Here is a 26,490-nt window from a genome sequence, read left to right as displayed (position 1 = left end):
AAATCCCTTTCACCTCACAAAGGATGTTCCACTCCCTTGACGTTGTGAGAAAGAGCCCTTGGGGAAACTAAACCCATAACATTGTCGGGAACCAAACCCTCAAGCCCATCACAATTGCCCTCACCTTCAGCAAAACACCCTTTGATCTGCTCCCTTTGCAAACCAAGGCTGTTAGCCAAATCCAACAAAACGCCCCCCTCTTTGATCAAAGAAGAAGAACCAGACGAAGTGGAAGGTTTTCTCCCCACCCCCAACTCAAGAGATGGAAACTTACCCTCACAACCAACCGAATAGCCATCCGCCTCCACCAAAAAAATGGCTTCTGCAGAAGGTTACCCTACCTCAAGACTCTGAACCATTGTCAAGCTACATGGGTCTGGAAGGAGACCTTAGAGAAGAGAGATCCTAGGAGAATGGATTTATCGTTTGATAAAACCCTAACCTTTTCTATTTAAAAGAAAGAAAAAGGAAGAGAGAAAGAGAGGATTAGAGTTGTTCCTACTCTTGGATAACCAGATGTGCTAAACATACAGTGAATCAATTGGCTAAGCATGACTCCTCTAAGATATAGGATTTTGTTAATGATTTCATGCATCCATGAGGGATATCCTCTTAAAGGTTAAACATTAGAGTTCATTGTTAGATTTTCTTCAAATATTGGCTCTTTGGTTACATGGGGGTTCTTCTTGTACTTTTCTTTTTGCGCACTTTGAGGGGTAGCCCATCCTTTTCTTCTTGGTTCACTGAATTATTAATCAATCATTACAAGAAGAACCCCTTTATATAAAAACAAGAAGGTTTAATCTCAACACATAAATTACAATTTGGCTATAACATTTCAGAATATAAGCTCATGAAATAAATCTGTAAAATCATAACTGGCATTTTATATTTCACTTCAGTAAAAGTTTAGAAGTGCATCAACAACTTCACAAATATATATATATCAACATACCTGATATTTAGAATGCAAAGAATGACCCGTATATATGGTGCAAGCCTAAAAGGAAGATAATAGAAGGCAAGTGGTGACAAGTAGAGAACATAAACCAACAAATCAGCAACCAATATGGACAGCAAAATGACCTGAAAATCAACAATAGAATGTAGCATTATAACAAACAAGAAAAGTAAACTACATATTGAAATAACTCTTCATTTCCAAGCAATCAATCAGCGTTATCAAGCAAGGTCCAGGAAATAGGCAAAACAGTAATATATATATTAGCAGTGCCTATGCAAAAGACACACCAAGGTACATATGGTGTATAAAATAGGCACCATCAGGTGAACAAATGAAGAGAGAAGAACAAAAAATATGCTTCCTCCTCTTACTTGGAGCAAAGCCAACAACAAAGCCAAAGACTGAAAGAATTGAATTAAATACTTTTGTATATTGATCAACTAGGTTACAAGAATTTAATATACACACCTACCCTTCTGGAGTAAAACTTAAATAAACTGGACAAGGGAAGTATTACAAAGACAATCACTACAATTACTCTTAAAATATCAACCTATTCTAGAATATATATATATAGAAATATTAATTGATTCTAATTTAATCAATGAGACTTAAAAGAGAAACAAGTATCAAGAAAGCAGGCCCAGTTTTCCAACACTCCCCCTTAAGCCGGTGCTTTGATGTTATGCATTCCCAACTTGCACACAATAAAGTCAAACGTAATTTTAGAAAGTCCTTTGTGAAGATGTCAGCCAAATACCATTTAGTGGTCACCACTCCTTTGGTGACCTGTCCACCTTCAATTTTTTCTTTAATAAAGCGTCTATCCACTTCAACATGTTTGGTTTGATAATGTTGAACTGGATTCTAAGCAATACCAATTACGGCTTTGTTGTCATAATGGATCTTCATTGGTTCTTTAGGTTCAAAGCTTAGCTTTTTATGTAGGGTCTTTATCCACAAAACTTCACAAATCCTTTGACCCATGGCTCTGTATTTGACCTCTACACTTGATCTGACTACAACACCTTGTTTCTTACTCCTCCATATAACAAGGTTCCCACCTATAAAGGTGCAATAACTTGTAGTGACTCGTCAATCCATGATAGATCCTACCCAATTTGCATTTGTATATGCCTCTACAAGAAAATGATAATTCTTCTTAAACATCAATCCCTTTCCAAGTGTAACTTTCAAATATCTCGAGATCCTTAATATAACTTCCACGTGACACAGCAACGATGAGTGCATAACTTGGCTGACAATGCTTGCGACATATGCTATATCTGGTCTAGTGTGAAACAAGTATATTAGTCTTCTTACCAACCATTGATACCTCCCTTTATCAATTGGAATCTCTTTAAGCTTGGTTTTAATTTATGGTTAGGATCAATCGAAGTCTTTATTGGTTTATAGCCAGTCATCCTAATCTTTTGTAGAAGATCCAAGACATACTTTCATTGGGAAATAGATATACCTTGTTTTGATCTAGCCACTTCCATGCCTATAAAGAATCTTAGAGTTCCCAAGTCCTTGATTTCAAAAGGGTCTTCAAATTTTTTATTTCCTCTACATCATCATCCATTACAATTATGTCATCTATATAAACAATAAACCCAATCAGTTTCATTAGTGAGGATGGTTTAGGAAACAATGTGTGATCTCCTTAGCTTTGAGTAAAACCATATCTCCTCAAAGACTTACCGAATCTCTCAAACCAAGCTCTACGAGATTGACCATAGAGGAACATTTTTAATCTACAAACTCTCCTTTTACTGGAGAAATTTTCATAACCAAGTGGAGCACCCATATAGACTTCTTCTAGGTTTCCATGCAAAAAAAAAAGGCATTTTTCACGTCAAATTGATGTTGAATCCTGTTTATGTTAACGGCTAGGGACTACAAGATTCTGATTGAGTTCATTTTGACAATTGGAGCAAATGCTTCTTAGTAATCAATACCAAGGGTCTTGAATGTATCCCTCACCACTAACTTGGCTTTATGCCTTTCTATGGAACCATCTATTTTATATTTGATAGAGAAAACTCATTTACATCCCACTAGTTTTTTTCCATAAGGCAGCTTTACCACTTCCCAAGTCTCATTTTTATGCAAGGCTCTCATTTCCTCAAACATAGCTTCCCTCCACTTACAAATTGCTAGAGCTTCCTGTATGTTGTTGGGTATAGACTTTAGAGATAGGTTAGTTGTAAAGGCTTTGTAGATCTGTAGGTGAGGCATAGACGGTGATATGACATAAGGTTGGAGAATGGGTGTTTGGTATAAGTTCTAACCTTTCCTACTAGCAGTAGGAATATCTAAATCAGTTTCAGATATAGGATTTGAAGGAGGAGAGTTTTCAATGCCCGTCTCTGGAGATGAAGGTTGGTCGATTGAAGGAGAGATAAGGATTGTAATATCATCCCACTTCCTTTTTGAGTAAACCAAAGGAGTTTTTTCTTTCTCCTTTGTGATTGCTGTCTCATTTTTATTTCCCTATACAGTCAGGTCCACACCATGTTCAGTTCCCCAACTCAGGTACTTCTTGGTTTTTAATCACAGATTGCCAGGTTGTTCAAATTCCATTTGGATAAGATCATCCAACATTGGGCAGACAGGTAACAGGGACTGCTGATTGGGACTGCACATATGCAATTCCAATTTCCATAGGAGGCTAGGACATAATGACCTGAACCATTTCTCTGTTATGCTACATAATATCAGGTCTGAGGGCAAAAATGCTGTCTGTCCTTTCAGCATTGTGGTTAAGGAAGTGCCACTTAGACATATTAGCTTTCATGGTATCATATTTCTCCAATTGTCCATTACATGGAACTGAACAACCATGGCATAGGAACAAATGCTTTTTGACAAAGCTTTTTTATTATTTATCAAAATTACAACAGGAAGGCATGCAGAATCGCTGACAAAAAACATCATCAATACAAAAAGAAAGAAGCTTCTTATGAAAGAATTCAGAAAATAACTCTACAAGTAAGAATTTGGAAATGAGCACCTTCAATCTATTAAGAGGATTTTTCCAGTATATCTGGGATCCTTCATATGATATTGGAAAGAACGTATGTAACAAAATTATTACGAGTGTTATGCCCTGCAAAAGAAAGTAGAAAATCATACAAACTGGCATGAAAATATATCTCAGGAAAATCATAACACAGAAAAAGACAAAAGCACTTGTAAAACCCTAGTTATTACTCGTAAAATCCTATTAACTAGGCTGAGAAGCTCTAGTGCATACTCCAATCTATTAACACTAGCCCGGAAGTATACAGCTCCACATCATGTAACTGCCTGCACAGAATCCCTATTTTCCAAATCATCCAGTAACCACAGCCACTAATAAAACTGCAAATGGAATTGCAATTTCACATAATATTGTGCATGCAATAATGCAAAGTCTGAAGTAATAGTAGCATACGCCTATGACATTGGTGTGTGATGCTGAGACCAAAAAAGCACTTTGAAATATGTGGAATTCAAAGGGAGCATTTGGGCCCTTTTAAATCTTCATTTCTGATCCTATAAGAATTTTAGGACCCAAATTAATAGAACGTAGATATGCACCATGGTGCATGCACCACGGTATTAATAGAATGTATATATCTTTGATATGATATGCACCATGGTAATTGAGAGTAGATAATAATGAATGGGGCAAGGGGTTCTTTGTAAACAACTACTGGTTCTAAACTTCTAGTAGCAACACTTTTATTCTCATAATATAAATATAATATAACACATTAGTGTATCTCCTGTCTGGAGTTTGACACCCCACAACCACCACCTCCTTCCACCCTGCCCCACAAAGAAAATGGAATTCAATGAAAATATCCACCCTTAATAAGGAAATAAATAAATCATCATCATTACTCTTACCTCATAGATAAGAGACTCGACACTAGTTAAGTACGGCAACTGCCCAAGAAAGTAGTACTCCCTGTCATTGCAAGAGTATGTTGTTTGTTTGGCACACCACAAGGGTTTCTGCAAAATGCACAAATAAAAAATAACCCAACCATCTACTTAGAAATTGTTGCAAGCCAATTGGCAAAGAATAAAGCCTATGAATTGGAAATTCAAAGATTTTCCCTTTTTTTCTTTTTATCATTTTTTCCCTATATCTTTGCATCAAGGCCCTGAACAAATTATGTAGTAGAAACTAAGAGTACAAAAAAAATTTCTCTTAGGGTTTTTTTACAGGTAAACCACAGAAAAAACTGTCCTTACCTCAAGGAAATTTAGAACTATCAAGGCGAAAAGATTGAGGGACCAGAGAAAATTGAACCGAATAAAAATGAAGTAGAACTTTGCTGCACTTTCAAAGCTTTCCTGATCAAGCATTTGCTCTGGTAGACCAATACCATCCTCAGCCTGAAAAATGTGCTCTCAATCAATGGTCATGACCATCTCATGAATGGAAAAAATCCATACCGTTAAGAAGCAATGGAAAAAAAAAAAACAGATCAAAAGTTTTGTAGAAGAATTGATGCTCCCTTCCAAGTTCCATATTGCTGTAGACAGAGATTTGAGTTACATGACTATCTTTGTGTTTGCAAGGCAACATTCCAAGGCCCTTACAGACAAGCACAAACCATATGAGGAAAGAAAATTAAATAGATATAAAAAAAAATGACTTAAACGTTTCTTTCTCTCACGTGGATTGAATTTATAGAACATCAATCAAGAATTCTTGAAAACTCATGCTCATTAAATGAGCAGATGGAGAAGGAAATGATTCTTGGTGCTAACTATAGTGTTCAGATATTATGCCCATACCTATGTTTATATTATTTTGGGGGGAAACCATGGAATAGTATAGAGGCGACCAAGATCCTAAATTGAGGCTTTCTGTCAGTCTCTTGTAACATTATTTTATAGAAAGTATTAATAAAAAAGGAGCAAATGAAAGAAACAATTAGTGATCCTTAAAATCAGACACAAAACCAAAGTAACTTGATTATTACTATCTTCAAACACTCAATATATAGCCCCTAAATCAATATATCAGCACTCATTATATAGCCTTTAAATCAATATATATATATATATTAGGTAAACTCACAGAAAATTTTATAAATAAAAAGAGAAAAGGGTGCCCAAAGGCCAACCCAAAGCATACAGAAAGTACACAAAACGCACCCAAAGGCAAGAACAAAAAAGAACAGGAGATACAAAAAATCTCACCAGCCCTCGTCTAGAACCCAACCAATAAAAAAAGTTGATTAAAGGTAAAGGTCCTTCATCTATAAATGGCTTATTCCAAGACCAAAAATTACATATAAAAGAATTTTTCATCCCATGAATCAAAAGCTCCTCATTTTCAAAAGCAATCCTATTTCTTTCAGCCTTAAACCAATATATCTTTACCCATAAAAATATTATGGGTCAGGGGCTTAGGAAATCCCTAATAGAAGGCTCTAAAGAAGAGGCTCTTCATTTGTCCAAACTATCTGCAATCTGGTTTGCCAACCTACACTTCAACTGAAGCAGAACCACAAGCCTCTACAGAGATCAACAAATTTAGAAAATCCAAAAACCCAGTTTCTAAGAACCCTCCTTTCTTGTGACACTCACAAAAGCACCACCCTGGAACCCCCTTCCACCAGAAGACCACTAGCACCCCAGGAGGATTTCACTACCAACCTTTCCAGTAAAGTGGAAGATTTTTACTTCAGTAGCTAAGCTAAAACCAGTGGTTCAGAAACACTCCATCACCCTGTCATCATGGTTCCTAAGCTCTTCCTAATTCCCATTTGCCCTGAGTTGCCCAAAGAACGACCAAGAAAATTTTGTTTTAAGGCATCATAGGGGAGCGAACATCCACTTAACTCTAGCTCTCTTAGGTCTCAAGCAATCATTTCTGGTTACCTCTCCAGTCTATCATAATCATACAGCAGAGAACACTCTGAAACACTGTAGCAACAAAACAAAGTAAAGTAAGGTAGAGTGCCCCCTCAGCCTGGTCCTTTGTAGTCCTCCATTGATCTTCAGAAATCATGCCATTCCTCTTGAACCATATCATGCAAAGAATTGCATGCATAGCTTCCTATTACATAATTTGCCCCTAGATTTTAGCCCAAAACCATGGAAAGCTATTCCCATCATATCTACAATGACTTTCGAAAGGTCCAAGAACCAAACAATCTAAACAAGCTCTACCACAACCATAATGCAACTAGATAATATCTCTCCACAGACTAAACAAAAATCACAACACTTTTGAGTTGATGGATTTATAAGGCATTATAGTCCATAAGAAAACATTGGTATTGACCTTCTTCATGGGCATGAACCATGAAAAGACTCAACTGTAAGTGGAACTATTGACTTCCAAAAAAAAAAAAGGGCCTCCATGTCGATGGATGGAAGATGACTTTTGAAGATGTCAAAATAGAAGGACTTTGAGGAGAAGAGGCTGAAGGGAGTTAATGACCAACCCCTCTCACAAAGATATTGCATTACAGGCATGAGATGCCATAAGAGAGGTCAATGGTTTCAAATATAAACATTCTTACTTTCAAGACAATTTGCGTCAAATTTACTTTTAATGTTCTATTGTAAGCATGTATTCTTGTTCATCCTTTGTCATAGTATTGAACATTTTGTCAATCCTAAAATTGAGTTTCAACAGAAGGAAAAAAAACAATTATGTCCAATTCAAATGGGAAAAAACAATAAGCATATCATCATAGGCTTATGATGAATTTGTCAAACATTCCTAGCAGCTTAAAATGGGCTTCTGGATTCTAGAAATCCTTTCAACAAAATAAAGGGAAAAATCAATGTTTGGCAAACAACTTGAAACAGCCTTCTACAAGAAACCTTTTGCTGGGAAGTCCATTTCCAATTAGTGAAAGGGAACTGGCTTCATAAACTGGATTCTGTGCAAGCCAGGGTCTCATTTCAATGATTTTCTTTGCTTCTTGTGTTTATCCATGAAAGTTTTCTTTAAAAACCAATGTTGCCCTTATTACTTCCATCATAACCATTTCAGTCATGTTTGTGGTGGATGAATATGAGACAACAACAGAGGTAAAAAACTATCACCAGCAATCCACCATTGCCGCCAACAGCACGATTCTCTTAAGGAACGATGTTAAGCATATTTTACCTGGAAGCCTGATATAACCAGAACCATCAGTTTACCAAAGCTCAGATGGAAAATTTTCCATGTGCAGAGGCAAGAAAGTCTTACAGTGTTGGCAATTTCATGACCTTGGGTGGCTTACAGTTGAGTTTTAATGGTTGAAGACCCCTAACAAGCTATGTATTTCAGCTTAAATTTTTGGATGATTTCCTCAGGTTTTTAGAGGCTCCATTCATGTTATCAAAGGCATATTTTTGCATGCATGTGTGAGCATTTTAACATGGTTGATCATATTTAGCTTGGTCTTAGGTTAAAAAGTGATTCTGGCATTTCTCGTCTGTGAGGGGCATTAGTGTCATTTTGGCAGTCTTGTAGCAGGTTGACACCAATTGGCCGGTCCGAGTTCATTCATCCAGTCCCCTTGTTCCCCCTGAGTTTTTAAACGCTCATTTGGTGACTTTAGGGGTTCTCTTTTGCTCCTCATACTCAAAAGGTTTTTTGACAAGTATTTGAATGCAGAACACCACCATCAAAGACCTTATGACCTAGAAAGTGTTCTCAATGGCATTTAAGAGCATTTAGGCTCATGCATGAAGTTGAGTGCATTTAGAATCGAAAAGTCTCATCTTCAAGTTAAGGCTGTTGAGGCTCAAGCTCGAGATAGTAGACCAAAAAAGAAGACAAAATCTTCACAAAAGAAACAATGATCTCAAATCTCTCCTCAGATTTTGATTGGACGATAGACCATCTTAGATCTCTCACGCAAAGCCTTCTCTTGAAATTCAATTCCAAAGAACTCAATTCAACCATGTCTCAAATGTTGACCACACAATTGCTAACTTACACATTAACCTCACTCCCAAAGTGTGATTTTACGAATTCTTCTACTGCAACTTCTTTATATCATAGGTAACTGTTACGAAATTTATTTAAACCAGATTCAAGCTCACCAAAAACAGATCACACCAGACGCATCACCTCTCATCACACTCTACACAACGCCAATCTCAATTCCACTTCACCTGAGTTTTGAGAGAATCGATAACCATAACCGAATCCACAACAATTCATATTTAAAGCAAAAAAGAATTACAAAGTTCAGAAATGAACCTAAAATCGAAAAACAAGAACCAACCAGATCGACAAGGGCGGCGGCCTTCTGGTAGGGCGAGCCATAGGCGATGGCATCGGACCTCCGATGGAACACCGGTGTCTGGCCTCTCCGGCGGCCGCCGCTGCTTTCTCCGTCGAGCAAAGGCTTGTCCATTTTCCCTAGAGAGAGACGGCAACAGGCTACGAAGAAATGTTGTAAATGAAGGTGGGAGCGTTGGTTCGGTTGTGAGCAAACGCGTGGCTTCGTCAGAGTGATATTTAGAATTGACAACCGACCTCGGTAATGTCGGGTGGTGGATATACTTCAAAGCTTTTGACGTGCGACCGTTGGCTTACAGCTTACTTAACCTGGTGACAAATTTTTTCCTATGATTATCTACTAAAAAATTGTAAAAAATTAAGAACTTGGCTGTCAAGAGTATTTGACTTTAGCAAATGGAAAGGATCCAGGTGGGCCAGGGTGGACAGCTCTTTTCCTTTTTGTCTTGGGCTATTTTTCTTTTTGGGTAGAATTTTCCTTTTTCCTAATGGACAGCTAAAATCAAGGCATGTGGGACAAGTCGACCGTTCCAAGATTCAAGTTCAAACGAATTTAGGAAGGTGGTCCCCCAATGTACTCAAATTTGCTTCTACCAACTACTCTTAACTTTTTCCCTACCGACGATACATGCCTATGCCCTGTAATGAATATGACTTGTATGATAACGATATTCTATTTTATTTTAAATTATTTGACATTATCTTTTAATTTTTAAAGGTTTTAACTTCTTAAAGAAGAAAAGAATTTTGGAACCAGTTTACTAACAAATAAAATAGTAGTAATAGTTGATAGGGACAAACTTCCGCCAATTTGGGATTAAAATAGCTTTTTATAACAGTTTTTTATATTCTTCGTACTAAAAATTAACACGTATTTAACATGTATAATAATTAAAAATAAAATTACAAACATAAAAATCATTTTTAAAATATATTTGAAAATATAAAAAATATGTTAAAAATATTTCAAATTTTTAAATAGATTTTTATTTTACAAAACATCATAAAACAGTTTTCAAAAACTATTTTTTAAAATTGTTTTAAAAAAAATTACCAAACAAATCCTAAAATATTCTCAATCTATTTTTTATATTTTTAAATATCTTTTTAAATAAATTTATTTAAATTACTTTATTTTGAATATTTTTTATATATTTGTACAATTATTTTATAAAATAACCCTAAAAATAATTAAAATATATTTCCAAAACAAATTCCCCAAAAATTAACTTTCTATTAAAAAAAAAATAACCAATCATACTTTTGGATGAAAAACAATTTTTTTATTTTTACAAAGGTTAAAAAAAAAAAGCCCTTTTTTTTTTTTCTAAATGAATTTGCATTTTAAAGTGAATTGAATAATCATGTGCTTGCATATGTTTGTGCTTCTTGAGATGAATTACTCATAAATTATCTCTAAAAATTGTTGCTATCTTTTTTATAGAATCAAAAGTTGATGTTTTTCTTACAAATTGAATGACACCCATTACATTTCATTTTAATTTGTAAATGAATTTCATTTTACTAATTAAATTTCTTTTACTTTAAGAATTTGGTTCTGGGCCAAAGTAGAAGAATAAAAGAGTGTCCATTACAGGACTGGCCTAATTGTGAGATCCCCATCCCCAAAAGTAGAAGACAAATTTTGAGCAAACTGGGTTCCTGAGATCAAATTTCAATACTAGCAAACCAGAGTTGAATTGTGCTGCAAATCTCAATTTAAAATGCCCCAAAAAAATAAAACAAATAAGCAACAAAGAGATGGAGTATGGTTAAACAAATAGCTGAATTTCTATCCAAAGAATAGCAAAAATTCTTATAATATGAATCAAGTCTCAACCCTAATCTATTCTCAACACAGACAATACACAGGAGCTGTACCTAGTAATTTCTTGGTGATGTTAAGCCACAGTAATCAGAAGTACCCCAACTCAGAATTAATCACAGGAGGAAATTTGTTTAATTACAATGGTATAAAGGACAATCCAAATATGGGGACTTCTCCCTCCCCACTCAAATTGAAATGAAGCAAAATGGCAGCAATCTGGGTAAAATACAAACAAGAAACTGCAAAAGGACAATCCTCAGAATCTACTCTCCCAGCTTTCTAAAAGTTACCTAGGCCTCAATACTGACTGCAAACCTGCAAAATATGATGCCATCCTGTTAGTAACCTGTGGAAGTTTTAATGATCAAAGGCAGGAAAGAACTTTACTGCAAAATGATTTCTAATGCTTCTAATATAGTCTCCTAATGCCCATGTATTTATGCAGGACTCTAGTAAACAAGAAGGGGATTAGATTAATAGGTAAAGAACATAGACAACACATGAAAAGCATATAGGTTATTCCAGATTACTGGGAGCAGAGCCCAAGAAGATATAATAGCATTAAGGCTCATCTTTTCAAGGGAAAAAACTGCATAGAGGCTATACATGAACATCAAAATATAGCTGATTGAGAGTGCATCTTAACTACTCTAAATTTGTGAATTTATTTCATATGTTCCACATGACTGCAAAAACAGTTCTTGGGATAAACATTATTTGTTTAGGCTGAAGGCCATTTTAGATTTTGGGAAGCAAAATAGTCCACCATGTTTAAGATAGGAGACAGGAGCCTAGCGTGGCAGTTGCCATATAGCTCTCCTTTCTTTTGCCATCCAATAAAATATTTAGTGCGGATAGTTTTAAAAATGTTATTCTAACTAGCTTGTTCATCCTTTTCGAAACAAAAACCGAAAAATATTATCCTGGTCAGTTTTTTCAGGTTTTACCAAGATCATGTGTTCAGGATTTTTTGGAAAAAAAAAATGAAAAAACTAACCAGTTAGATTAAAACTGAGAAAGCTAATGCTCATTAGCTGTTTGATTGTGCAGCAAAAATACCAACAAAAAAAGGAAGGAAAAAGACACGGTACCTACTACATCATCCTTCTCTCTCCTATTGTCACAAACATAGTAGATCGGAACTATTTTATTTCTAAATAAACGGCTTTTATTTTTGTCCCAAACTCACAAAAAAGTAAAGTCCTCATAAAATAATCTAGGAGAATTCCTAAAAACTGGATCAAAACCAAGTGAGAATTCCTCTGAAGAAATACCCTTCAGGGAATTCAATTTGTACCCAAGGTTTATTACTTTACACCACTTTTTTTTTTATATAAGTAAGAGAATGCATTAAAAAGTGCAAAATACGCACAAGAGTACCATGGAAGTATAAAATGGGTGAAAGAAGCACAGCAAAAAAGAGAGAAAACAAAAAACAATACCCTCCCTCAACTAGAACCCAACCAATCTATATAATCAATTAATGACAAAGAGTTCCCACTAATGTACACCCGAACCCACAATGCAAGGTTGTTAAGGAGAGAACTTTTAAGCCTTTGATCCGACATCTCTTTATCTTCAAACACTTTTCAATTTCCTTCTTTCCATATAGTACAGAATATGCATAAAGGGGCTACTGTCCAAGCCTTCCTATGCTTTCTTCCCACAAAAGAACCTTGCCACCTTAGTAAGGTGTTCCTTACCGAGGTAGAAAAAACCCAATGGATATCAAATAAAGAAAACACCAACAGCCATAAAAAGGCGCTATGAAATCTAAAAAGATATTAGACCACTGATATCTTTTATTGTTTTTTAAATCTAAAATGGTGTTATGAAATCACCCATTTGCCCTAATCTTTTGCCTCACCTACACCCACCTAAAAACTAACTCTAATCCCTATCTCCTTCCTTTTCCTCTCCCTTACCTCCATTTTCTCTCCAACTTCATGTTATTCACCTTAATCATTTTCATAGACAACAACAAAATTGAAGGTGAAGAAGATGGAAGTTAAGAAGAAAATGAAGGTCAATAAGAGGAAGGGGAAAGAGATAGGGATTAGGGTTAGGGTTTTTAGGTGGGTTTAGGTGAGGTAGAAGATTAGGGTAAATGGATAATTTCATCACACCTTTTTATATATAAAAAATAATAAAAGAAATTAGTAGTGTAAAGGGAAAAACCTTGGGTACAAATAGAATTCCCCTTTTGTAATTCCTAAAAAGGACCTGGAAGGTAGATAGTCAAGTATCCTTGTGATCTTTATTATTAGAACTAATATGAATAATAATGCTAGTAATCATGACAATTCTAATAATATTAGTACTAATAGTAATATTATGAATAATTAATAGTAATAACATTTACAATAAGAATAATAATAATGATAAGATTACTTAATAGAAACTCATTTTTATTAGTAATAGCATTAATAATAATAATAATAACAACAACAACAACAATAATAATACAACAATATTAATATCAGACTAATATTTAGTACTATTAATCATAACATAGTCTCAAAGTAAACGGCAAAACACAAAAAGATAGTAAAAAAATAAATGAGGTTAGATGGCAATATGACAAAGACAAAAAGACATCATTAGAATAGATGAGTTAGTCACGTTGTGGTGAGGCGTCTTTCATAGAAAGTAAGGATGATGGTTTTTGCCTCGCAAGGAAGGGTGATGAAGGGCAAGGATTCAAGAAAGATGGCAACAATCATCATAATGAGCTTGTGATATCTCAATCTACTCGGGCATCCCCTTCAACTACCTCAATGCAAGTTGCACCAGAAAGGGTCATTAGCCCAAATGCACTTGTTTTTCCAATTCATCTCAAAGGTTATGGCCTTGTTCCTCTTCTTTCTTCTCATGGGGGTGAGATTTTGTTGTGGTTGAGACTAAGAGGTCCTTTTCTCAAGGGGCATCATTTAGGCGATTTGACACCAAGCAATGAAGGAATATAAATGGGCCTTTAAGGATGATTTTTCAAGATGGTAGCTTTGTGGAATTCCTAGATAATTTTAGGAGTCTTGGAGGGAGTTCAAGAAAGGAGATGGAGGAGAAGTCCAAGCAAGGTTTATTCCTATGAGTGGCGTCTCTCCAAATAAGTTGGCTTTAGCATATTTATAGGCATGCTCATTGATGGGTTCGACAAGGAGATCTTAGACCTCATAAGGAAGATAGAGGCCAGAAAAGGTAAGAAGTCTAAGGGACAAGCAAAGAAAAAGGAAAAATTCTCAAAAACACAAAGGGAGCTTCAAAAATTACATAAATTTTAAGGAAGCAAAAAGGAAGGTGGGAATGGAAGGGGTAGTTGGGATTTAGGCAAGGGACCAAAGAAAGTTTAATGAAAAGAGAGAATTTTATCTTGGAATGTAAAGGGTGCCAATGACAAGTAAACAAAGATGGTTATCAAGTCCTCAATTAGATCTCAAAAAGCAAAATTAGAGTGTTTGTAGGCAACAAAAATTGATGAGACGTCATTGGAGCTAGTGAGGAATTTGAGTTGAGGAAGATGTGTAGATTGGGTACAATAGAGGCTTGTGGGGCTGTTAAGGGTATCCTAATTTTTTTTTAGGACAATAGAGTTCTAGAGTTAGTGGATATAAAAGTGGGGGTGTTTTCAATTTCATGTCATTTCAAATGTTATGAGGATGCTTTTGTGCGGGTTTTCACAGGGAGAGTAACAGCCCTTCTTAGTACACGGAGAGGGAGGACTTTTGGACTAAACTAGGGGGCATTAGAAGGTTGTGTTAATGACAAACAAACAAAGATGGTCATCAAGTGCTCAATTAGATTTTAGAAGGAGAAATCGGTGTGTTTATAGGAAACAAAAGTTGATATGTCAATGGAGTTGAGGAACTTGGGTGGAGGTAAATGTGCAAATTGAGTATAGCGGAGGCTCATCGAGGTTATTAGGGGTATCTAATTTTTTTAAGACAACAGAGTTCTAGAGTTAGTAGATATAGAAGTGCGGGTGTTTTTAATTTTGTGTAGTTTCAGATGTTATGAGGATGCTTTTATGCGGGTTTTCAAGAAGAGGGGGGTGACAATCCTACTCAGTACACAAAAAGGGAGGACTTTTGGATTGAATTAGGGAACATTTGAAGGTTGTGGAATGATCCATGGTGTGTTGGTGGCTTTTATATTGTTAGATTCCAGGGAAAAGAAGAAATAGCAATAGATTAACAACAACCATGAGATGTTTTTCAAATATAATCGAGTTGAATATGCACGATATTCCATTGACTAGGGGCTCTTTCACTTGGTGTGAAGGTGAGAACAATCAATCTTATTTGCATCTACCACTTCTTAGTGTCTGAAGATTGGGGAAGTAACATCAATGGTCTTTTGCAAAGTGTTTTATCAAAGCCAATGTTAGATCACTAGCCTACTTTGCTAGGTAGAGGTGAGATAAGGAGGGTTAAATCATTCTTTAGATTCGAGAATATGTAGCTAAAAGTGGATGGTTTTAAAGACTTGTTGAGGAGTTAGCAAGTGGATAGTTCAATGGGTCTTTCAATTTTATCCTAGCATCCAAGTTGAAGGCTTTGAAAGCAGATTTAAAGATATGGAATAATGAGGTGTTTGGTTATGTTACTATTAGGAGGGAGGCAACTTTGAAAAAAGTGGGCTTTTAGGATGCAAAAGAAAGGGAAGCAACTCTTAATTTGGAAGAAGTTGAAGCTAGAAGGGTAGCTAAGGAGTTTCACTAGTGGGTCTTGTTAAAATAGGCATCCTAGAGGCAAAAGTCTAGAGAAATTTCGTTGAGGGAAAGGAACGGGAACACCAAATAATTTCATAAGATGGTAAATGCTCATAGAAGGAAGAATTTCTTACCTATGATTAAGGTAAATGGTTGTTGGCTTTTCTAAGGAGGAGAAGATAAAAAAAAAAAAAAGGGATAACTTAGTCCTTTCGCAACATTTTATCTAATTCTGGTGATTAGAGACCAATTATCAGTGGAATGTCATTCAAAATTTGAGTAGAGATAGTGTTGAGTTATCAAAGGTTCCGTTTTCAAAGAAGGAGGTTTTGGTTGCTCTTTATGCGATTAGTGGGGATAAAGCACTAAGGTTGGATGGTTTCATTATAGCGTTTTAGCAACAATATTGGGATTTTTTGAAACATTAAGTGATAGGTTTTTTCAAGGAGTTCTATGAGCATGGGTCTTTTAAAAGAAGCCTAAATGCAACCTTTTTTATTTTGATTTCTACGAAGGAAAGGGCAGAGGACTTGAAAGATTTCAAAGATATAAGTTTAGTGAGTGGCTTATACAAGTAGCTTGCTAATGCTAATATTTTGGAAACTAGGTTAAAGAAAATGGTGGGATCAATTGTTTCTAACTCTCAAAATGCTTTTGTTGAAAGAAGACAAAACTTAGATCAGGTGCTTATTGCTAATAAAGCAAGTGACTCAAGGCTTAACTAAGAATGGCTTGAATGGCATAAATGCAAGCTGAATTTTGAGAAAAGGCATGTAAATTGGGCTTACTTGTTAGAAATCCTTAACAAAATGGGACTCAAACAAAAATTAGATTGGTTGGATCAATTAGTGCATGTCTACACTCTACAACAAGATTTTCGATATTGATAGATGAAACTCCCACCTGTTTCTTCCAAAGTTTTAGAGGTTTCAGGTAAGGATATCCCTTTCCCCAATCTGTATATTTTAGTCATGAAGGGACTTAGTTGTTTACTAAAGAGGGCAAAGGAGGGAGGTTTCATTTCAGGGTTTCAAGTTAGTGGAAGGCAAGGAGAGGTCTCATCTTTTATTCACAAATAACACTTTTGTGAAGCCAATCTAGATCAATTTTATATCTTTGTTGGATCTTCATGTGGTTCAAAGCCATATCAGGGTTGAAGATTAATTTAGAGAAAAGGGATTCAAAATTCCGATGGGTAGTGTTCTTTATGTGGAGGATTTGGTGGCTGAGTTGGGATGTAGGAGGGGAAAGCTTCTAATCGTGCATTTGGGCCTTCCTTTAGGAGACTCCTATAAATCAACAACTAGTGGGCATTCATCCACAAGAGGCAGGCTATGTGGAAAAGATGGTATCTCTCTAAGAGCAGGAGGCTTACTCTCGTCAAAAGTACTCTCTCAAGTTTACCCATTTATCACGTCTCTTTTTCCCTTAGCCAATAGAGTTAGTTTAAGGATTGAGACGATCCAAAGAGGTTTTCTATGGGTTAGGGGTTCCCTGGAGAAAAAAACTGCATCCAATGAGATGGGGGATAACTTGCAAGGAGAAATGCAATAAAGTCTTGGTATTAGAATGCCTTCAACTCCTAAAAGGCAATGCTAGGAAAGTGGTTATGGAAGTTTGCCTAGAAAATGAGTCTCTTAAGAAGCAGGTTGTTGTTGGGAAGTATGGAGTAAAGGAGGGGGTGGTGTTCTTGGGAGAGTAATAATAGCTTTGATGTTGGATTGTGGAAGACCATCGGGAGAGGTTTGGAGATAATTAGTAGAAGAACCTCTTTTAATGTGGCAAATGGTAGATGTGTAAAGTTTTGGACAAATATTTGGTATAGTTGAAAGAGAGAGAGAAAACCTTAATTCTCATTCATGTTGTTAACTCCTTACAATAGGGAAATATATATACAAGGCTAGGTTGACCTAACTACCATATATGTGACCTATATTAAGAAAGGAAAGAAACTTGTATACTATAAATACATTATATTCAACAGGTATAGTAAATCAACTCTAAGAGAATCTTTTCCCTCTTATATTCCATGACTAAAGATGCTTAGGTGATGGATGTATTAGATAAGTAGGGAGAGGGAGGGTTTTGCAACCCCTCTTTTCAAGGCATCTAAATGATTTGGAGTTGGAAAGGATTAAGGAATTTCTCTTAAGGCTTCAAGGTAAGGAAGTGAGAAGGAATGAAGACAACAGGTTGCAATGGATGGGATGCAAAGAAGGGGAAATTTCTAGTCAAATTCTTCTACTCTTTGTTGAGGTAGGAAAGAGAGGTTGTTTTCCCTATAAAGGCTATTTGGAGCTCAATGGTTATGACCAAAGTAGGTTTCTTTTCATGGGAAGCTTCTAAGGGAAAGGTTTTAACACTGAATTAGCTGCAAAGAAGAGGATAAGCTCTAGTGAATTGATACTTTCTTTGTATAGAAGAAGAAAAGTCACTAGACCATATTCTTCTAGATTGCACTTGAGCAAGTGAACTATGAAATTTGATTTTCTACTTGTTTGGGTTGCATGGGTGATGCCTTGTTTAGTTAAACTTTAAAGAGACTTTATTAGGTTGGCACAATTCCTTTGTGGATGAAAAACAGAAGCATGTTTAGAGGGTTATTCCTTTTATGTGTGTTTTGGGCATTATGAAAGAAGAGGAACCAGAGATCTTTTGAAAGCAAAGAGATGTCTAAACATGCTCTAAAATTATCTTTTCTATATAAACTTTTGTTGTAGGTTAGGATGTATATAGATGGGAACTCCCTGACCATGTTAGAATTTATAGAATGGTTATATCTATCAAAAAATAATATTTATAGGATGGTTATGATCTTCTACAAGGGTGATTATTTTTGTTACCTTTTTGTTTTATTTTGCTGGGAAGATGTTTTGTATATGGCTTGTGTACTTTGGTGCTAGCACTTTTAATTTATTTATATCGTTTACCTATCAAAAAAATATATATGAGCTGGTCAAATATTCAACATCCTCTATGGAAATTTTGAGGTCACTTACAAAGCATTGTAGGAATTTTAAAAGAATAGTGGACTTTGGGGGACCTATCACTTGGTTGTGACCCTAAATCGAAGAATTTTCCAAAATAATCCTAGGGGGCCGCAAACCTTAGCAATCCATTGATCCACCAAGGACTATGAGGAAAAAGACATTGCTTGTGCCCTAAAAGATAGGTCATCTGACGACATTTAACCAACCAAACAACAAATATGGAATTCATGCCTCCAATTCCATCTCTATGCATACAACTCTCCATGGTCAAGGTCTCACAAGAATTTTATTTGAAAAATCACAAGGATACCAAAGGTGAGTTTGGACAACAGATTTGGAGAAGGGAATTTAGAATAAAAAGCAATTTAAGAATTTCTTTTTCTAGATTACATAGTTCTAGGCATTTTGGAGAAGGGTTTTGAGATACTGGAGTTTTAAATACTTGAGTATGATGAATTCAAAATTAGATGGGAGAGGAGTTATTTTCAAATTCTGACAACTGAGTATTTAACAAGGGAGGCATGGCTATGTCTGCCATGCACCCACTGCCACCATATATCGTCACTGCTACTACCTCCACCACCACTACACCACCACCATGCCACAGTCACGATCATCAAAACCACACCATATGGCACTACAAGCAAACACCCCCCTGGCCCCACCACCGTTGCCAACACCACCACATTGAGATATTACTTGGGGATACTAAAAAATTGGTTGTAATGGATGGAAGACCTTAGGCATCAAGACTATTGGTAAAACTGTTAAATTATACTCAAAAGAACTTTTAAATTAGAGGAAATGTCTATTCGAAGCTATTCACCATGACTTAACAATCATGCAGCTAGAATTCTTATATTCAAGGACCAAGGGTACAATTAAATGCGAATGCCAACTCCTCTTTTATTGCAATCCAAGGGAAAGCCTAATAATTGTTTACAAATTCTCTTGTCATTTCTTCTACTAGGAAGTAATTAACAAAAATAAAGAAATACCATAAGAAGATGCCCTAGAAAGTAGAAACATTAGGAACTAACAGTACCAATAAAAAAAAGTTTGTACCTTGAAAATGGGTACACAGTGAAGTATAAGCCCACTGAACATGTACAGAAGGCAAGTTCCTAATTTCCATTTCCCTTAGTTGGTTTTAATAATCAGAACTAGAATGAATTTCAAATATCGAACTTCAATATAACCAACTAAACCACTTAAAAAATAATTATAAGCAAAACTAGTAAGACAGACTAAAATACAGCTTAGAAATGATGTCTTTGATTCATTTACACAAATATGATGCTAAAGGTTCAAAAAACTGAAGAATCAACTCATTCGAGAAACTAAAAAAAACTAATTTATAGTATCTTAAATTCCAAGATGAGATTAGAAAAACTATGGTAAATAAACAGCAATAGCTAAGACAGTATCCAATCATATGAATGTCTGAAGAACTAAAAATCCAGTATACAAAAAAAGAACTCAAAGTCTTCCAAATAAGCATATCTCATTTGGAAAATGATCCATGTCACAACCATGCTATCATTGAGATCACTCCATTCCCCACAGTTGATATAAAAGGAAAATGGGAGTAAACAATATGTCAGTAGCATGACCCAGAAACATAGTTTCAACTTTCAGCACTTGCTAGTCACCTCATTTGGTTGAATTTATGAACAAGCACAAAATACTATATAAAAGATTATAGAAAATTTTCAGTAGTTTCTAGAAGTCCACACTGATGTACCTTCGATTTTTAGACCTTGGATTTTTTCCCTATCACAATCTGAGATATGTGGAGGCCCCTACTAAATGCTTCATTGAATAGAATCCTTGTCTGCATTGATTGGAACCCAGGCAACCATGATAGTAGTGCCACAGGGGCCATGACGATCACACCAAACATAATATCATATAGCCGAGCCAAAGAAATAATGGCCTCCCATGCTGAAGTGCGCCGCAGAAAGGGCCTGAATACCTGGGCAATTAAAATCAGGCCCCACCCAGTGGGAACGAATGCCAGCAGACTGGTGAAGAGATCAACAAATTTAAAGTGGGTGAACTCCAGCAATGCAACAATGACAATTATTACAAGCAAAATAACAAGGAATTGGACCAGCCGATAGTAGATGTGGTCTTTTGCAGCATACTTGTCCCGAGCATATGCTATTGTTAAAGAAATGGCCACAGCAACAACCACATAGATCCAGGAAAGCAAGTAAACAGCAATACTGGTGCTATTAGCAGCAATACCTAGCTGGTATACAATTCCATACTGAAAGAAGAAGAAACGAAGATCTAAGATTATCTCCAGTAACTTTCCCCAAAGACCAGTTGTCCTTAGATGATCCTGCTCCTCATACCACCATCTTTCCCAACTTTGCTCAGCCTTTGCAAACACACCTCCACGGTACCATATCCAGTTCATAAAATCATCGAAGTCGTCCACTGTCTTCAACCAATCAAACCCAGAAGGATTAAATACAAAGGGGGCCATGATCCATGACACTACCAGGAACCAACTCGTGATGGTCATGGCTATATAGACAAAAGTGTCAGTAGCTATGACACTGTATGCAGCGTAAACTGTAAGGATCAAGCCAAGCTCAATTGCCTTTACAAAATGGCTACGAGCATAGAGTCTATAGTTCTCAGCAAAACTCTTGTGCTGCACGACAAAACCACGTCCAGTTGCTCGGTATTTTGCACCACCGTGAAGAATAGTCCGGCCAAAAAAGTGAGTGCGAGTTCCCATGGAGAATGTGTAGAAGACAGAAGAAAGCTGGAGCTGCATTGTTATGAAATCCCAGATGGCTGCAAGGAACCCATGCTCAAGAGAATTTTCCACAATCATCGGAAGTGCAGTAAACAGACCAAGCTGGATTATGAACTGCTGATTCAAGATTGTACCAAGGGCCTTATTGTTGCTGCTTTTATCCGCCAGAGCAGAACCCTCAACCCCACTAAGAGCCAGATACAGCCGGCCCCATAAAAAAGCATAAACAGTCAGAACCACCAGCATCGTGTTGAAAAAGAATCCCACTGTAGTGTAGAAGAATGACAGCATACGTAAAAAATCCAACCTGTGACCCAACCTATAGACATCTCTGCTGAGAACTTGCTCACCATTTCCGCTAGCAACCTTTGCTTCAAACATGGATATTTGATTCAACCCAACATCCCTTCCCTTTCCAACTTGGATGTATTCATGGTGTGTTACATTTCCACCTCGCAATGTGCAGTTGAAGCCAGCAAAAATGTCCTCACTAATATTAATCACTCTGGAAGCTTTGCTAATCCCTCCCCTGGTCAGAAACCAAAACCTATCAAACACATCTGGGTGACCATAATGCATCCGAATCTTCAAAGGATTCGCCAAAACACGCTGTCCCAATGTAACAAAACTTGATTCTTGGGCAGACATAAACCAAGCAAGTGATGATACAGAACCGGTAAAAATGTGTTCCCGGACTCCTAGAATAGTAGGCTTCCTAATACCATAGTAGGTCCTGTATTCTTCCAATAGATTCCGCATTTTGAGTGCTTCTTCAAAATAGTTGTCTTGGTTCATATCAATCGTCTGGACTGCATCCCCACGAGTGAAGATAAGGGCATGGTTCTGATTCTCTGGTTTTCCCTCTCCTAGCTTCAAGGGACCAGGCAACTTGACCCGATAGATCTCCACTTCCTTCTGTAGCTGCTGATCATACTTCACAAGAACAGAGTAATATTCTTTCTCATCCCTCCCTTTCAAAACTTCATCAACATAGGCAACTCGAAGGGCTTCATTGTGTTCCATTAAATACAAAATTTCTTCAGCATGGGGATCTTTTTTTGCCTTCTGAGACCCATATATCTGGCAAGCAACTACATATGTGTATTTCATTAAAGCAGTCCCATACTCATGGCCTTTGAATAACAAACTCACTGAACTACTTGCTCTACTTAAGCTCCTTGAAGAAGGTGATCTTTCAGAATTAAAACCATCAATACTGTTGTTTCGCCTCACTGAGCCAAGTTCGTGTGATCCTTCTTCAATGTCCTTTTCTGATGCAGAATCGAGATAGGCCAGCATCTTGAGAGCTCGATAATAATACATCATTCCCCTTACAGTGCGGGTGAGCGTCTGGCCTCTAAAAGAGGCCCATAGACGGAGATCTCTCAGCTTTGTTGTCCATAAGTCATTTTTATCCTTCATTCCTTCTTGCTTCATCCGTTCCAAGAAATTATTCCACTCATCATCATAAATTGTTTGTAAATAATAGAGGATGGAAATCCCATCTTCATTCTCAGTTCGAAGTTGTTCTTTACTGTATAGTACTTCTTCATTGTAATAAGGGGTCAGGACACTGAAAGCCATCATCTTCTCAACTTGAGGAGCATGGGGCATGTTCATGAACAGGGAATTGCTAAAGAAGGCAATCCGGCGCCTTGCCTCCAGATTTTTTGGGATATTGTTCATTGAGTCATGAGAAGTAAGAATTGTGTGCAAGCGTCGTACCTGCCGATAGAAGGTCCCATTATTGGCATCAGGCAACTCCACAGCATTTTCAAAGAGGAGGCCCGTGCTGGAAGACAGATTACGAGGAGCCAGACCATCCTCCCTCAGCTGATCACTGGTCCTTTGATCCTTGAAAAAATTCCGAATTACAATCTCATAAAGGGCCTGTAAAATGTTCACCACCTTGTTAGGATCTTTCTTAGGCTCATTCAATAGCTTAAGAAGAGATATCAACTTGAGATGGATCTGGGGCAGAGCAGTCATTTTGAATGTTTTAGTAAACTTCTCAATATCAAGAGAGTGATCAATTTCTTGAAACAAGACTTTGATAATGGAGTGCTCTTCAGTATCAAACTTGATGATCTGAAGCAGTAAGTGCTTGATACTATCATAGGCCTCAATGACAACACAGCGTCTATACTCATTCTTGCAAATCTTATACCAAAGCCACTTATCAGGAGCATCTACCAATTCTTTTGCCTGGCTGAGAGCTAGCAGCAGCTCATTGCAAAGGAGCAAACACGGCCAGCGAATAACCCTAACATTCCAAGAGTTTTGAGGAAGTTCCAACAGCTCGACCTCATGGTCATTGATAATATCTTCTTCCCTGAAAATTGAAATTATCTCATTCCATATCAAAGCAAACTTGGTCGCTTCGACCTGATTAGATTCCAGCTTCTTGTAGGGCCGGCCCAGCCCATACCGTAGCTTCAATCTGTGGATAGCATCATTGAATCGGTTCCTCATGCCCCTTCCATGTAACAGTTGCTCCTCTGGCATAAGATTGAACTTGATTGCACTTGCAAAGAACTGGAATCTCAGTCTCAGTTGCTGAATGTTTCGAATTTCACCCAAATGTGAGAACAGCCCAACTACTGCCCCATAGAAAGAGGAGTAAATGGAGTACCAAATATTCAAATCCATGAGGTACATCAAAACCACAGGAAGCCACAATAGCCCCACTGCTAATCTATTGCTGTTATCAAAGAACTCATGCCACTCGTATTCTAAATTCTTAATTCTCAAAAGGGCTTTGGAAGGGGCAACCATAGGTTTAATCTGCAGGAAGTAGCTGAATGAAAATTTTGTAGCAAGCACCAAAATCCAGAATGAAGAATACTTTATATTATCCACAAGACCTTCCCTCAACCCACGGCCCACAAAAATTCTACTCTGAAACCACCATGATAACAAGTAAAAGATCCTCCAATTTTTCTCCTCCAAAAAATTCCTTATCCATGGAACAATAAACAGAGCCAATGCCAAAAGCTCCGGGAGGATGAAAACCAATGCAACCTCAAGAAAATTCACCACCCGTGCATTCCCTTTGCTTGTCCACCCACCATCATTGTTTTCCTGCGTCCAAATTCTCGCATAAAATACCGCAAACACAATAATCCACCCTGCAGCAACTACAATCTTCATCACCATCCTCACCCCAAGCCACAAAGTCTCCCTAGAAACCAAGCTATATTGCATCCCAGCATCAAGTAGAGACTGGAGAAGCCGCAAAGCACTCCAAGTGAAAAACACAGTGAGAACCCGGACCTGAACATAACGACTCTCCAATGCCTGCCATGGATACTCCTTACCCTCCCAAGCAACAATAATGGCAGCTTGAAGAAACAAAATCAACATGACCCAAAGCCGATCAAAGCTCCTAAACAAGTTCCAAAATGACCTTTGCTCCACAAAACCAGTCTTACCCACATGCTTACTCTTACTGGACAGAATAAAAAAATTACTCCCCAAATCCATTGGCCACTTGAGCTTCTGAAAACACCGAGGGCTCCAAAAATACTCATTTATATCATCGTAATTCCTCCAAGCACTATGTGGGGCAGTCCCATTTTTGCTTCGCTCAACCTCATTACGCACAGTCTCGTAAATGGGCTTCACCACACGGGCCAGGTACGCATTCTCACCCGAAATTGACGGCAGGACAGGCTGACCCGTGTTTTCATCAATGTAATCCTCAAGAATTCGATTAAGTTCCATAGCCATGTGATGAAATATGTAGGAAATACATTCAGGCATGAACCTAAGATTAGCAGACTCACCCCAGATGAGCAGATAGAGGCCGGTGTAGAGCAATTCACGACGCGGATCGGGCGCAGAATCTCGGATCCAAACGTTCGATTTCCGGCCGAGGAAGGAGCACCATGCCGAGTAGTTGCTTAGCAGCTTCCGTCGGAATCGCCGGAGCACGCCGGGGTCGAGAGTGTCGATATTGTCCGGCGGTGGCTGGAGCCGCATCTGAGCGTTAGCGAGGTGGAGCACTAGGTGCTCTCGCTGGTTCCGAACGTTGTCGCTCTGGAAGCCGAAGAAGAGGCCGAGCCAGTCGAGGAGGTCCATGTGCTCGTGCCACGCTCCGAACGGCGGCTTTCGGAGACTCCCGACAGCGCGTAGGGCATACGCGGCGGCTCGAACCTCCGGGTAGCGGAGTGAGGGGTGGTCGGCGATGAGATTGTGAATGGGAATGATATTGTACGCTTCTTCTTCCGGGTTCGGTGGCTGAGACGACCGGTTCGCCCCGTACTGCGAACCGGCAGCCGCCGGCTGGCGCTGTCTGAGGCTCATAGCATGGGTCGGAAAGTGGTAGTACGGTTGCTGTGTGGAACCTCGGGTGAGCTTAAGAGATAGACAGTAGAAAGAGAAAAAACTGAAAAGTTTAGAGAGAGAAAGGCGTGGAAATGAATTAAAGGATGAAAATGAGCGCGTTTGCGCGTTACAGTTTTCAGTTTTGTATTCGTTTTTCGCTTTTTGATTTTTTTTTCTCCCCTTTTTTATTGGGACAATTATTTATGTCAAATAAAAACCACTTCTTCCTCTCCCCTTTTTTATTGGAACAATTATTTATGTCAAATAAAAACTACTTCTTCACGGTAAATCTTTAAAAATAAAATAAAAGATACAATTTTCTTTTTAGAATTAATCGGTTAAAATAAATAATCTCGAATATGTAAATCTAACATTTCTCGTATTTTTACTTAAAATATAACTCTTTTTTACGTAAATATTTTTTATCATTTTAAGTATTTATATATAATTTTTTAAAAAAAATAATTATTTTTATTGAAAAATATATTTTTACTTAAAATATAACTTGTTTTTTATGTAAATGTTTTTTTATCATTTTAAGTATTTACATATAATATTTTTTAAAAATAATTATTTTTATTAAAAAATTATATAAAAAAAAGGGTTAAATTTTTAGAAGTGAGTTTTTAATTATTCTTTTA

At 37.2% G+C, this 26,490-nt stretch overlaps 2 protein-coding genes and 1 non-coding gene across 4 annotated transcripts in view; all 3 read right to left on the bottom strand.

The window, feature by feature from the left end:
• The window catches only part of LOC117926684 (two pore calcium channel protein 1B), a 98,113-nt gene extending 88,664 nt beyond the window's left edge, over positions 1-9,449 (bottom strand). The window contains exons 1-5 of one of the 2 annotated variants that reach the window (XM_034845903.1): positions 9,208-9,449; positions 5,213-5,356; positions 4,862-4,969; positions 3,981-4,076; positions 956-1,086 (exon numbers count right to left, since the gene is read on the bottom strand). In XM_034845903.1, coding sequence (XP_034701794.1) covers positions 956-1,086; positions 3,981-4,076; positions 4,862-4,969; positions 5,213-5,356; positions 9,208-9,339 — 611 coding nt within the window. In that variant the 5' untranslated portion in view covers positions 9,340-9,449. Of the gene's footprint in view, positions 1-955; positions 1,087-3,980; positions 4,077-4,861; positions 4,970-5,212; positions 5,357-9,182 lie in introns of both variants that reach the window. The other variant, XM_034845904.1, reaches the window with a different exon arrangement.
• A 1,544-nt stretch (positions 9,450-10,993) lies between these two features.
• LOC117927151 (callose synthase 12) lies at positions 10,994-25,947 on the bottom strand. Its single transcript, XM_034846569.1, has 2 exons — positions 20,495-25,947; positions 10,994-11,367 (listed from the first exon to the last, which is right to left on the bottom strand). Exon 1 carries the CDS (start codon positions 25,826-25,828, stop codon positions 20,504-20,506), a length of 5,325 nt encoding a protein of 1,774 aa, XP_034702460.1. The 5' UTR covers positions 25,829-25,947; the 3' UTR covers positions 10,994-11,367; positions 20,495-20,503.
• On the bottom strand, positions 22,780-22,860 carry LOC117927409. The gene has a single exon (XR_004653337.1). It is a non-coding gene; the product is annotated as a small nucleolar RNA J33 (small nucleolar RNA).
• Positions 25,948-26,490: the final 543 nt, after the last annotated feature.

This window comes from Vitis riparia, chromosome 12 (assembly GCF_004353265.1).
Source record: "Vitis riparia cultivar Riparia Gloire de Montpellier isolate 1030 chromosome 12, EGFV_Vit.rip_1.0, whole genome shotgun sequence".
Classification (NCBI taxonomy): domain Eukaryota; kingdom Viridiplantae; phylum Streptophyta; class Magnoliopsida; order Vitales; family Vitaceae; genus Vitis; species Vitis riparia.
The sequence above is the reverse complement of the archived record's forward strand: the minus strand, read 5'-3'. Positions and strand labels throughout refer to the sequence as shown.